The 11,819-nt window shown below is 46.2% G+C and overlaps 1 protein-coding gene across 1 annotated transcript; it reads left to right on the forward strand.

The window, feature by feature from the left end:
- Nucleotides 1-5,853: 5,853 nt before the first annotated feature.
- LOC119354953 (vacuolar protein-sorting-associated protein 11 homolog) lies at nucleotides 5,854-11,485 on the forward strand. The gene is made up of 5 exons (XM_037621719.1): nucleotides 5,854-6,197; nucleotides 6,747-6,920; nucleotides 7,205-7,528; nucleotides 8,169-9,947; nucleotides 10,844-11,485. The coding sequence occupies exons 1-5, from the start codon at nucleotides 5,958-5,960 to the stop codon at nucleotides 11,198-11,200; spliced, it is 2,874 nt and encodes a 957-aa protein (XP_037477616.1). The 5' UTR covers nucleotides 5,854-5,957; the 3' UTR covers nucleotides 11,201-11,485.
- The last annotated feature ends 334 nt before the right edge of the window (nucleotides 11,486-11,819 follow it).

Consider the following 11,819-nt stretch of genomic DNA (forward strand, 5'->3'; position numbering starts at 1 on the left):
CCCTGGAGCTCCTCCGACCTCAACTCCAACTCTATATATTCGTGTTCGGAAAGAAAAAAATAAGGAAGAAGGATTCATCACGTTTTACGATACGGAGCCGCCGCCAAGCCCTAAACTCTCTCGGGAGGGCTGATCTGGAGTCTGTTCGGGGCTCCGGAGAGGGGAATCTATCACCATCCTCATCATCAACCATCCTCCATCACCAATTTCATGATGCCCACCACTGCGCGTGAGTAATTCCATTGTAGGCTTGCTGGACGGTGATGGGTTGGATGAGATTTATCATGTAATCAAGTTAGTTTTGTTAGGGTTTGATCCCTAGTATCCACTATGTTCTGAGATTGATGTTGCTGTGACTTTGCTATGCTTAATGCTTGTCACTAGGGCCCGAGTGTCATGATTTCAGATATGAACCTATTATGTTTTCATCAATATATGAGAGTTCTTGATCCTATCTTGCAAATCTATAGTCACCTACTATGTGTTATGATCCGGCAACCCCGAAGTGACAATAATCGGGACCACTCCTGGTGATGACCGTAGTTTGAGGAGTTCATGTATTCACTATGTGTTAATGCTTTGGTCCGGTACTCTATTAAAAGGAGGCCTTAATATCCCTTAGTTTCCACTAGGACCCCGCTGCCATGGGAGGGTAGGACAAAAGATGTCATGCAAGTACTTTTCCATAAGCATGTATGACTATATTCGGAATACATGCCTACATTACATTGATGAATTGGAGCTAGTTCTGTGTCACCCTAGGTTATGACTGTTACACGATGAACCACATCTGGCATAATTCTCTATCACATTACATTGATGAATTGGAGCTAGTTCTGTATCACCCTAGGTTATGACTGTTACATGATGAACCACATCTGTCATAATTCTCTATCACCGATCCATTGCCTACGAGCTTTCCATATATTGTTCTTCGCTTATTTACTTTTCCGTTGCTATTGTTATCATCACTACAAAACACCAAAAATATTACTTTTGCTATCATTACCTCTTGCTACCGTTACTGCTACTATCATATTACTTTGCTAGTAAACACTTTGCTGCAGATATTAAGTTATGTAGGTGTGGTTGAATTGACAACTCAGCTGTTAATACTTGAGAATATTCTTTGACTCCCCTTGTGTCGAATCAATAAATTTGGGTTGAATACTCTACCCTCGAAAACTGTTGCGATCCCCTATACTTGTGGGTTATCACTCCTCCACGGCCTTCTCCCCCACACGCGACTTGAGGGCAGCATATTGCGCCTTGAACTTCTCCTCGTATTTAATGACCCTCCAACAATGGGAGAGGTTGAAGCACTTGCCATGGTGTTGGACCTTGAATGCCTCCAAAGCTTGGAATGCCTACAAATGAATTGCATGCAACCATATTGGCAAATGGATATGGAAATGGAATGACATGCAAGCATAAATGGAATGACACAAAAGAGGGCCGCTTGCTAGCATACCATGTCTTGCATGCCGATGCCACTCACGGGGCATGCCTTGACGCTCTCAAGAGTGGCACAAAACTTGTTGCACTCTTGTTGGATCACCTTCCAATGCTTCGAAATGGACACCCATCCGCGCGTGCTTTGCATTTGGTACGGTGGAAACTTCTTGCGCCCACAGAACTCATGATGGACACAAGTCCAAAAGGTTGATGCCTTTTGTTCGGCGTCGGTCTTGGGGTCTTGCCCAATGTCCCTCCAACACTCACAAAGAAGTTTGTCCTCGGCCGCCGTGTACGCCTTGGTCCACCTGCTCTTGCGCTTCGGCTTCCCCCCAGTGGCTTGGTTGGCGAGCTCGTCCACGAACAAAGGCTCCCCTTTGATGTCCAACTCATCCTCTTCCTCTTGTTCGCAGTCCTCCGAAAACTCGTGATCGAGTGGGAAGCCGTCCAGGTCCAGGCCGACCTGATCATGCATGAAGGCGACCTGATCTTGATCAGAGGTGGATGGTGAGGAGTCCTGGACTAAGGGGTCCTCGGGCGTCCGACCTATTAGACATGGGCCAGACTGATGGGCTGTGAAGATACGAAGACCGAAGACTTTACCCGTGTCCGGATGGGACTGTCCTTGGCGTGGAAGGCAAGCTTGGTGTCCAAATATAAATATTCCTTTCTCTGTAACCAACCTTATGTAACCCTAGATCCCTCCGGTGTCTATATAAACCGGAGGGCTAGGTCCGTAGACATATCTCCTCATAATCATAGTCAGACATGCTAGACTTTTAGGGTTTAGCCATTACGATCTTGTGGTAGATCAACTCTTGTAATACTCATATTCATCAAGATCAATCAAGCAGGAAGTAGGGTATTACCTCCATAGAGAGGGCCAGACTGGGTAAACATTGTGTCCCTTGTCTCCTGTTACCATCGACCTTAAACGAACAGTTCGGGACCCCCTACCCGAGATCTGCCGGTTTTGACACCGACAGACAGCGTGAACGGCCCTCGGACGTCCTAGCTTTGTGTCTCTTTGGGATCATAGCCGGCCCTGGTGGCACCGCTAGTGGCCGCCGCACCACCCTCGAAGATGATGTTTTGCATGTCGTCGTCGTCGCCAGAGGCCGGCATTCCGTCGAACAGGTTGCGTGCGCCCGACAGCACGTCGGCTGGCATGTGCTGCGCGCGTTTCCTCGCCCTCCAGATGACGAGCCACCGGCCACCGCTGTGGCGTTGAGGTTGATGGGCGCAGGCGCGGGCGTGGAAGGCGCCACCACGCTCACCTCAGGCAAGCACTCCCCGGAGAATCGGAGGCCTGCGGGTAGACGTGGAAGCCGGGCGTCAGCTACGTCGCCGACGTGCGGGGCAAGTCAAGCAGCACCATCCGAGGAAACGCAAATGAGTCGGTGCTGGCCGCAGCCACGGCGACGTTGACGAGGCCATGCTGGCCAGGGTTTAACCATAGGTAAATTAGTGCCTCCCTCGTTGCCACCGCGACGCGGGCATTGGTGGCCTCCTGCTGCACGACGGCGACGATGGTAGCCGCCACGATGGCTTCCTCCCTCACGTCCGCCGTGTGCCTCCGGCCCTTTCTCTTCGCCGACTCCCTTGCCCGCTCGTCGGTTGTCAGTTTCTTCTTCGGCTTGGGCGCGACGGCGGTTTTGTGGGGGAGGGGGGGGAGGGCGCGAGGCTTGCCTTTGCCAGAGGGGGCAGACGTGATGCCGGACGAGGCGAGGCCGCCGGAGGCATCGAGGTCGGCGTCCATGGAGAGCGACGGGAGCGCGCGCCGGTGGGAGGTTTTTTTTGGGAAAATGATGAAGGCTGCCACGGACCAGCGGGCCAGGGGGAGGAGTAGGAGGGTGCGCACACGTCCGTCTCGTGTCCGCGCCGACGCAAATCCGGCTTAAAATAGGCCGGAAATGGGTCGATAGGCGGACGAAAAGCGGACGCGCGTCCGTTTGGCTCGTCGCGTTGGGCCGACTTTTCTGTCCGGACCAACCCAAACAGACGCGCGCGAACAAAATGCATCGGCGCGTTGAAGCTGCTCTTATGGTGTGCTTATCGATCATCTTACCCCGTTCAATACATCATCAAAGATACATCTGGGAGGAGAACCATCCCAACGCAAAGCACTACAAAATTAAAAGTAAAATAAGCTAAATTATGTGCCATCTTTTTTGTTTTTCATAAACAATGCTGAAAAGAGATAGAACATAATCTACGAAAGTCATCTTTTGCTCGGGAGCTCATTTGAGCTGATGATGGACAGTAAAATTGCCAAAAATATAAAAATTGAAAACAAAATCAAAAAAATTGAATCTTTTGTGATGAATTCTGACAATTGTTTTAGTGTTTGCAAAATTCCATGATGAAATGACATTCGTGGAAGTTATGGCAAAAACAAAAAAGACACTTGAAAATGCTTTCGAGAATATGTCGATCCGCGACATCCATGGCTCCCTAAGCCCTGCCGCTGTTGTCGAATATGTTGATCTGTGGCGACGACTCCAGCGTGTGCAACTGACCACCGACCCCGATAAGATCACCTGGAGGTGGACGTCCAACGACACCTACAGCGCCGGTTTGGCCTACAAAGCCTTGTTTGCCGGATCGACAGGCTCTCCGTTCCGGCGCCTCATCTGGCGATGCTGGGCTCCCGCCAATGCCAAATTCTTTTTCTGGCTCGCCTCCATGGACCGTTGCTGGACCGCCGAGCGACGCGCTCGCCATGGACTCCCGCATGACCCACTATGCAAGTTCTGCTGCGAGGAGCCTGAGACCATCGACCACATCTTGGTCCAATGCGCCTTCTCTCGAATCACATGGCATGAGATCCTCTCATGGTGCAGGCTGCCGGCCTCCACCCCCGCTGCCTCGGCGAGCTTCTATGCCTGGTGGCCTGCCACCTCCAACGCCGCCCCGGCCAGCCTCCGCAAGGGTGCAAACTCCCTCATTGCCCTTGTGGCCCGGTCCCTTTGGAAGCACCGCCGCGGTGTTCGACAATGCCCGACCTTCATGCGATAATCTACAGCGCATCATCCGCGATGAAGCTCGGCTTTGGGCTCGCGCAGGTGCCAAAGGCTTAGAATCAATTATCCCCGCATTGTAATAGCTTGTAGCGAGGCTGAGCAACCTCCCCCTGCTCACTTGCACCTCATGGGACGCCTGATAGCGCACGTCCTCTGGGGCCGCACCCTGTAACCTTCTCTTCTACCTATCAATACAAAGATACGCAACATTGCGTATTCGCGAAAAAATGCTTTCTAGAATAACATTCTTGGAGCATCAATTTTTTTTGCCACGACTTACAGAAATGTCATTCTTTGATGAATTTTTTGAGCACTGGAAACATTTGTCAATATTTATGTTAGAAAAATTTCAAACTTTTATTTTTTTCCAGACTTTTCTGTTCACCCGAGCCCAAGTTTACAAACTCTGGGTCCCATTATCCGCCAACACTCTGCAAGTATGTTGTGTACTGCCTGTTTCTTTGTTTTTTTCTTCAGCAAGTGAAGCACAAGACGATAAGGAAAAACCTTCCTCCTCTCGATCTCCGCCAGCGTACCTGTGGATTCGCCTCCCCTCCGCTTGCTGCTCTGGCGGCCGGTGGCGAGGAGGAGATTTCGGGTGCCTCGTCTCTAGCTAGTAGATAGGTAGGGCTTTAGTTCTCGTAGGGGCGGTTTTTGGACGGATGGCGATGCTTCTTCTTCGAGTCAGTCTTTCGAATTCTATCCTCCTCAAGTTCGTTCGTTGGGACGGACTAGATGGAGCTTCGGCGTAGATTCCTGCCAACTCCTTGGGACAACGAGGTTAAGGTTTCTTGCTGTTTGTACGCAATGTTGGTGTCAAATTCTTCAGATCGATTTAAACATTCAACGGTAACGACTGCGGCTGCGGGACGTTGGTCCTTCGGGGCACATGCACGAATACTTCCTTGTTATTACCGACAAGTCAGGCCGGCTCCGGTACGGGAGTAGCGACAACGGCGCGTCGGCTGCTCGTTCTGACGACGACAATGGTCGTTCGGTGGTCCATGAACCTCGATGTAATTTTTATTATATTCAAGGTTTTTTTAACCTCCGATGGATATTTATAATACACCTGATCTTTTCGAAAAAAAATAGAGCACAAGACGGCGAAGCTAGAGTGGAGTATGTGGCAGGATTTTTTCAGATATATAAAACAGTGGAATCCGGACTGTTTAAGTTAGAAGATCGGACGGCTGAGGACATGGACTGCTGTCCTATAGACCCAATGCTCCCGTGTTGCGTTCGAGTCCGATCCTAACCTGCTGTGGTCGCGTCGCGCCGCGCACCTCCCCGCGAGCGCGAGGCCGCACCCGACCCAAGGCCGCAACGGAAGCCGACCCGATCTGTCCAGTCGTGCCCGGGCCCGACCGCAGGCCGCTTCTCCTCCCCCTCCCTTCCACGGGCCGGCGCGGAGGTCGATCCCTTCCCACCCGAGCTGACCGGCAGCGCGCTCCCGATCTGCCTCCCCTTGCGCCCAGCATGTACCAGTGGCGCAAGTTCGAGTTCTTCGAGGAGAAGGGGGCAGGGCGCGGCGGGGGAGGCGGCGCCCCGGCCGTGCCAGCCGAGATCGCGGGCCGAGTGACCTGCTCCTCGGGCGGCCGCGGCCGCGTCGCGATCGGCTGCGACGACGGCACCGTGGGGCTCCTCGACCGCGGCTTCCGCCTCTCCTACGGGTTCCAGGCCTACGCCTCATCCGTCCTCTTCCTCCAGCAGCTCAAGGTACGTACACCCATGGAAACGCATCTGGAACTCTGGACTTGCTCGCCATATGTATTCGAGTATTCAATATTGGTCCTGTACAATCAGGAGACAGAATAAACAATGCTATTGTTTTATTATTCCGAATGAACTTCTAATTATGTGTAGTGAACATAGTTCGTCAATCCAAGATGGGATGATAATCATTGCTCTGTCGCACAGCTCTGAACAATTCCAGAAACTTACTAGTATAAGATTCGGCAACAAAACTTGCTTAAGGCTTCAGAGTTCGGACCACATCTTTTTGTTTATTGTTGGAAGGGATGAATTTCAAGTAAATTGGGTTACCTATATATCCAACAACATTGATTATATATATGCTAATCTGCTACTATTTCTTACTGACAATATGGTGCTTACCTTTTTGTCACTAATTTCTTACGTACTCTACCTCGGTTTCTCTCGCTGTTCGTAATGCATTTCCTCTTATGTTTTTTCGTTTGTGTTGTTTTTATCATGATAATAACAGCTAAAAGTGATATTTACAACTTAATGCCTTTGTATGATTAGCAAAGAAATGTTCTTGTCACGGTTGGAGATGATGATCAAGCATCTTCACAGTCATCGGCAGTCTGTCTAAAAGTTTTCGACCTTGATAAAGTACAAGAAGAGGGTTCAAGTACGACAACCCCTTTCTGTGTTCAAATTTTGCGGGTCTTCACGAATCAATTTCCTGAGGCCAAGGTAAATCCTCCCCTTTGCAGCTTACCTTCTGTGTTCTTCTGCTAAGAAAATTTGAATATACTCCCTCCGGTCCTTTTTAGTTCGCATATAAGATTTGACTGAAGTCAAGCCTTGTAAAGTTTGACCAACTTTGTAGAAAAAAGTGCCAACATTCACAATCTGAAATCAATACCACTAGATGTGTCATGACTTAAAGTTTCATATTATATAACTTTAGCATGGCAGATGTTGATTGCACGCAATAACATCCTATTCTACTTGTAATACTCTTTTTAATTCTGCAGATTACATCATTTTTGGTTTTAGAAGAAGCTCCTCCCATCCTGTTTATTGCTATCGGATTGGACAATGGTTGCATTTATTGCATCAAAGGTGATATTGCACGTGAGCGTATCACACGCTTCACATTGCAAGTTGAACCTGTTTCAGACGGCACAAGTTCACCTATTACTGGTCTTGGGTTCCGAGTTGAAGGGCAGGCACATCAGCTCTTTGCCATTACTCCTAGTTCCATAACCTTGTTCAGCTTGCATCATCAACCACCAAGGAGGCAAACACTTGACCAAATTGGTTGTGAGACCAATGCCGTAGCAATGAGTGACCGCATGGTTAGTGTGATATGTTCTGTTTTTGTGCTTGTTCATTTGTTATTCTTCAAATCATAACTATACAAACTTCAAATCATTGTGCTTGTTCATCTGTTTGTGCATTTATTTCTTCAAATGTGCTGGTAATTATGTCTTGGGACCTATTTGGTAGTTGCCCCAAGACAGCAGGGTACAAGGAATAACATGGCAAGTTTGGTTAGGCCACCTGTTAGTCTCATAGGCCCTTGGTCAGTATAGTTGTTCTGCACAGCCGCTACTAAAAAAAGCTGTACCAGTCTACCAGATCTCCACGTGATCACTGAAACTAACTAAGTCCACATAAACAATTCGTGCTGCAAAATTTGGAAAGAGTTAGCTAGTATTTTTGACCTGGAGCTACTCAGTCAATTACTCAATTTATTACATTCCTACCTGTGTTTTGCTGTTAAGATTTTTAGTTAAAAAAGGCACGCATAGGCTTTAGGTCATAGCAAAATGCCCAGCGTTTAATTGCGCTTAATCTGCGCATAAGTGCACGCTTTGGTCAGAAAAGCACAAGGCAGTGGCAAAATGCACGATTAACGCCTAGCGCTTTTATAAACAGTCCAATTTTATCTTGCTCTACTGCAAACCTTATTTGTTTTTATTTGTATCTGTGCAGGATCTGATTGTTGGTAGACCAGAAGCAGTGTATTTCTACGAAGTTGATGGTAGAGGCCCTTGTTGGGCTTTTGATGGTGAGAAGAAGTTTGTGGGTTGGTTTCGGGGTTATTTACTTTGCATAATTGAAGATCAGAGAAGCCGAAAGAATACTCTTAATGTTTACGATCTTAAGAATCGGTTAATTGCGCATAGCATGCCTGTGGGGGATGTTTCACATTTGGTCACTGAGTGGGGCTATATTATTCTCATAATGAGTGATAAAAGGATACTCTGCATTGGGGAGAAAGACATGGAAAGTAAGCTCGACATGTTATTTAAGAAAAATCTTTATACAGTCGCAATCAATCTTGTACAAAGTCAGCAGGCTGATCCTGCTTCAACTGCCGAGGTTCTACGTAAGTATGGTGACCATCTGTATGGAAAACAAGAATATGATGAGGCCATGTCTCAATATATCCACACCATTGGTCATCTTGAACCGTCATATGTTATACAGAAGTTTCTTGATGCAAAGCGTATCCACAACCTGACAAATTATCTAGAAAAGTTACATGATAGAGGATTAGCATCCAAAGACCACACAACCCTTCTGTTGAACTGCTATACCAAATTGAAAGATGTTGAGAAGCTGAACCATTTCATCAAAGATGAAGATGGGGTAGGTGAAATTAAGTTTGATGTGGAAACTGCCATAAGAGTATGTCGTGCAGCTGGATATCATGAACATGCTATGTTTGTGGCCAAAAAGGCTGGGAGACATGAGCTGTATTTGAAGATTTTACTTGAGGATCTTGCTAGATATGATGAGGCGCTGCAGTATATATCTGGCCTTGAGGCAAACCAAGCTGGTCTTACTGTAAAAGAATATGGAAAAATTCTTGTGGACCATAGACCTGCTGAAACTGTTAAAATACTGTTGAGGCTTTGTACTGATGGGGGAGATCCTACGGCAAGGAGAGGTTCAAATAGCATGCGCTTGCTTATGATACCTTCACCAATGGACTTTGTAAATATATTTGTGCACAGCCCACAATATCTCATGGAATTTCTAGAAAACTATATCAAAGCAGTCAAGGACTCACCTGCTCAGACAGAAATCCATAACACCCTTCTGGAGCTGTATATATCAAAAGATTTAAGCTTCCCATCTATGTCACAAGAAAATGGCTTTGATGATCACAATAGTAAAGAAAGAAAAGGGAAGGGAATTACAAACGGCTATAAATCAGGCACAAGGGAGAAAGCGAAACTTGGAAAAGAAGAAAATAAAACAGCAAAGGATATTGTTGACAGACAAAGGAAAGGACTTGCTTTGCTGAAGTCTGCCTGGACACCTGAGATGGAAGAACCTTTGTATTCTGTTGATCTTGCTCTTATCATTTGTAATGCAAATGCATTTAAAGATGGCTTGTTATTTCTGTATGAGAAATTAAAACTCTACAAAGAGGTTATCAGTTGCTACAAGCAAGCTCATGACCATGAAGGTTTAATTGCATGCTGTAAGAAGCTAGGGGACTCAACTCAAGGAGGGGATCCATCTCTCTGGGGTGACCTGTTGAATTATTTTGGTGAGCTTGGGGAAGATTGCTCTAAGGAAGTTAAAGAGGTCTTGACCTACGTTGAGAAGGCGGATGTTTTGCCTCCAATTGTTGTCCTACAGACACTATCAAAAAACCCATGCCTGACTCTCTCAGTTGTCAAGGATTACATTGCTCGCAAACTTGAGCAAGAATCAAAGCTAATCGAAGATGACAGAAAATCTGTTGACAAGTACCAGGTTAGTAGTAGTTTGAATGTGATACTCTGCAGCATTTCTTTTCTCTATTGCTATTCTCAACATCTTTTACAATCTTTAGGCAATCACTTAGTGTATCATAGTTTGGTGTCGGTATATTACTATGTAAAGGATAACTAAATGTGCTGTTATAGGCTCAAGCTAGATATTAGGGAATTTTTTGTTCAGCTGTTTGTGCCAACAACTCTGAAGCTTTGACTGAAATTTGTTATTTGAGGTTGTATAGTGCGCAGCAGCAGCTCTTAGAAGCTGGCTTTCGTTCGATGAACCTATGTACCTAAAACCCATGGTTCAGTAGAAATCAAGTTTTTTTTTACATCTAAATCGGTATCAAGTTTTCTTTGTGAAGAGGAGGATGTGTAGCATGCCATTTTGTCCTAGTATGCTGATGTTCGACAATTGACTTCTGCATACCATGCCACAAGTGAAGCTCGAACTCACTTTAGAGTTAATATGTTTATTGGCATAAACATAATTATCATGCACACTACATAATTGGAGTGGTTAATAATTATAGTGATGTTTTTCTTTGGGACTTGGGAGGGTAACATGTAAGAAACTTTGCTTCCACGCTAGCAATAAAGTGCTTGAAGCTGGCAGTTATCAAAAGTTCAGTCTTTCATACTGCAGACATGTCTAACAGAATCACATGCTTTTGATACATTAAGTTTGATCATTCCAATAAAATTGGTGACCCAGTCATATTTAGTGATGACGGCAATTTTCAGATTCTTGCTAAAGGGAACGATTGTTATAAAAGATTTCTCTGACGTAGCAAGATCTGAGCAAATATTCGAAACTTTAGCTGGAGTACATTAACACTCTTCAGTGATCAAAACAGGGAACGCATAATGAAACGAGATTTTTTGTTTATACAGGAAGAGACAGAATTGATGAAAAGGGAGATAGAAGACCTCAAGACAAACGCAAAGGTTTTTCAACTAAGCAAGTGCACAGCATGCACCTTCACCCTTGATCTTCCTGCTGTCCATTTCATGTGCATGCACTCGTTCCATCTTCGCTGCCTTGGGGACAATGAGAAGGAGTGCCCGGAATGTGCACCTGAATACAGATCTGTTATGGAGGCAAAGCAGAAGCTAGAACTAAATGCCAGGGATCATGATCTCTTCTTCAGGCAGTTAAGGGGTTCGAAGGATGGCTTTTCTGTGGTAGCAGACTACTTCAGCAAGGGCGTAGTGAGCAAAACGACGATTCCACCTGAAAATGCCCCATAGTGAAGAGTTCAGCCACTGTTTTGCGTTGTACAGCTTATACATCATGTTTATTGTGATTCAAGTGTGCTTACGGTTTCCATCAGTCACTAGCATGTGCGGGCCATGATACCGAGCCTTTCCTATGTACTCAGTTGTGCTCACTAGCCTATTTGATCCATGCTCTGATGTTTTTGGTGTACAATGGCGTTGTAACTACTTTGTTCCAGCCGCCCTTTTTTGCTGGGTGCTGGAAATAGGTTGCTCGGAGTGAGCTTCTTCCAGCATTTGAGTTTTGGTTATTCGGTATGTGCCCTTATGTTGGACTGCATAAGTTTCTTATGGATTGCATTTTTCATTGTTAAAGCCGGATTTTATTTTCTGTTTGAATGCACACCATCTTGTGGTACTTTATTAAATTAGATAGAATTATACTCCCATTTCTGCGACAAGTAATTCCGAACGAAGGGAGTAGCTTTCTTCTCGCGTGTTTGGCCGTTTTACGTTAGATATCGCTTTCAGTTTTTTTTACCTTTCTGGATTTGTCTTCATTTGAGCTGATTGCCATGTGAAATTTGGGCATTCATTCATTTGCAGGTGGCGCCTCGTAGAAATGTACTACTCCCTCTTTTCCTTTTTTTTT

The sequence above is a fragment of the Triticum dicoccoides genome, chromosome 2A, assembly GCF_002162155.2.
Source record: "Triticum dicoccoides isolate Atlit2015 ecotype Zavitan chromosome 2A, WEW_v2.0, whole genome shotgun sequence".
NCBI lineage: Eukaryota > Viridiplantae > Streptophyta > Magnoliopsida > Poales > Poaceae > Triticum > Triticum dicoccoides.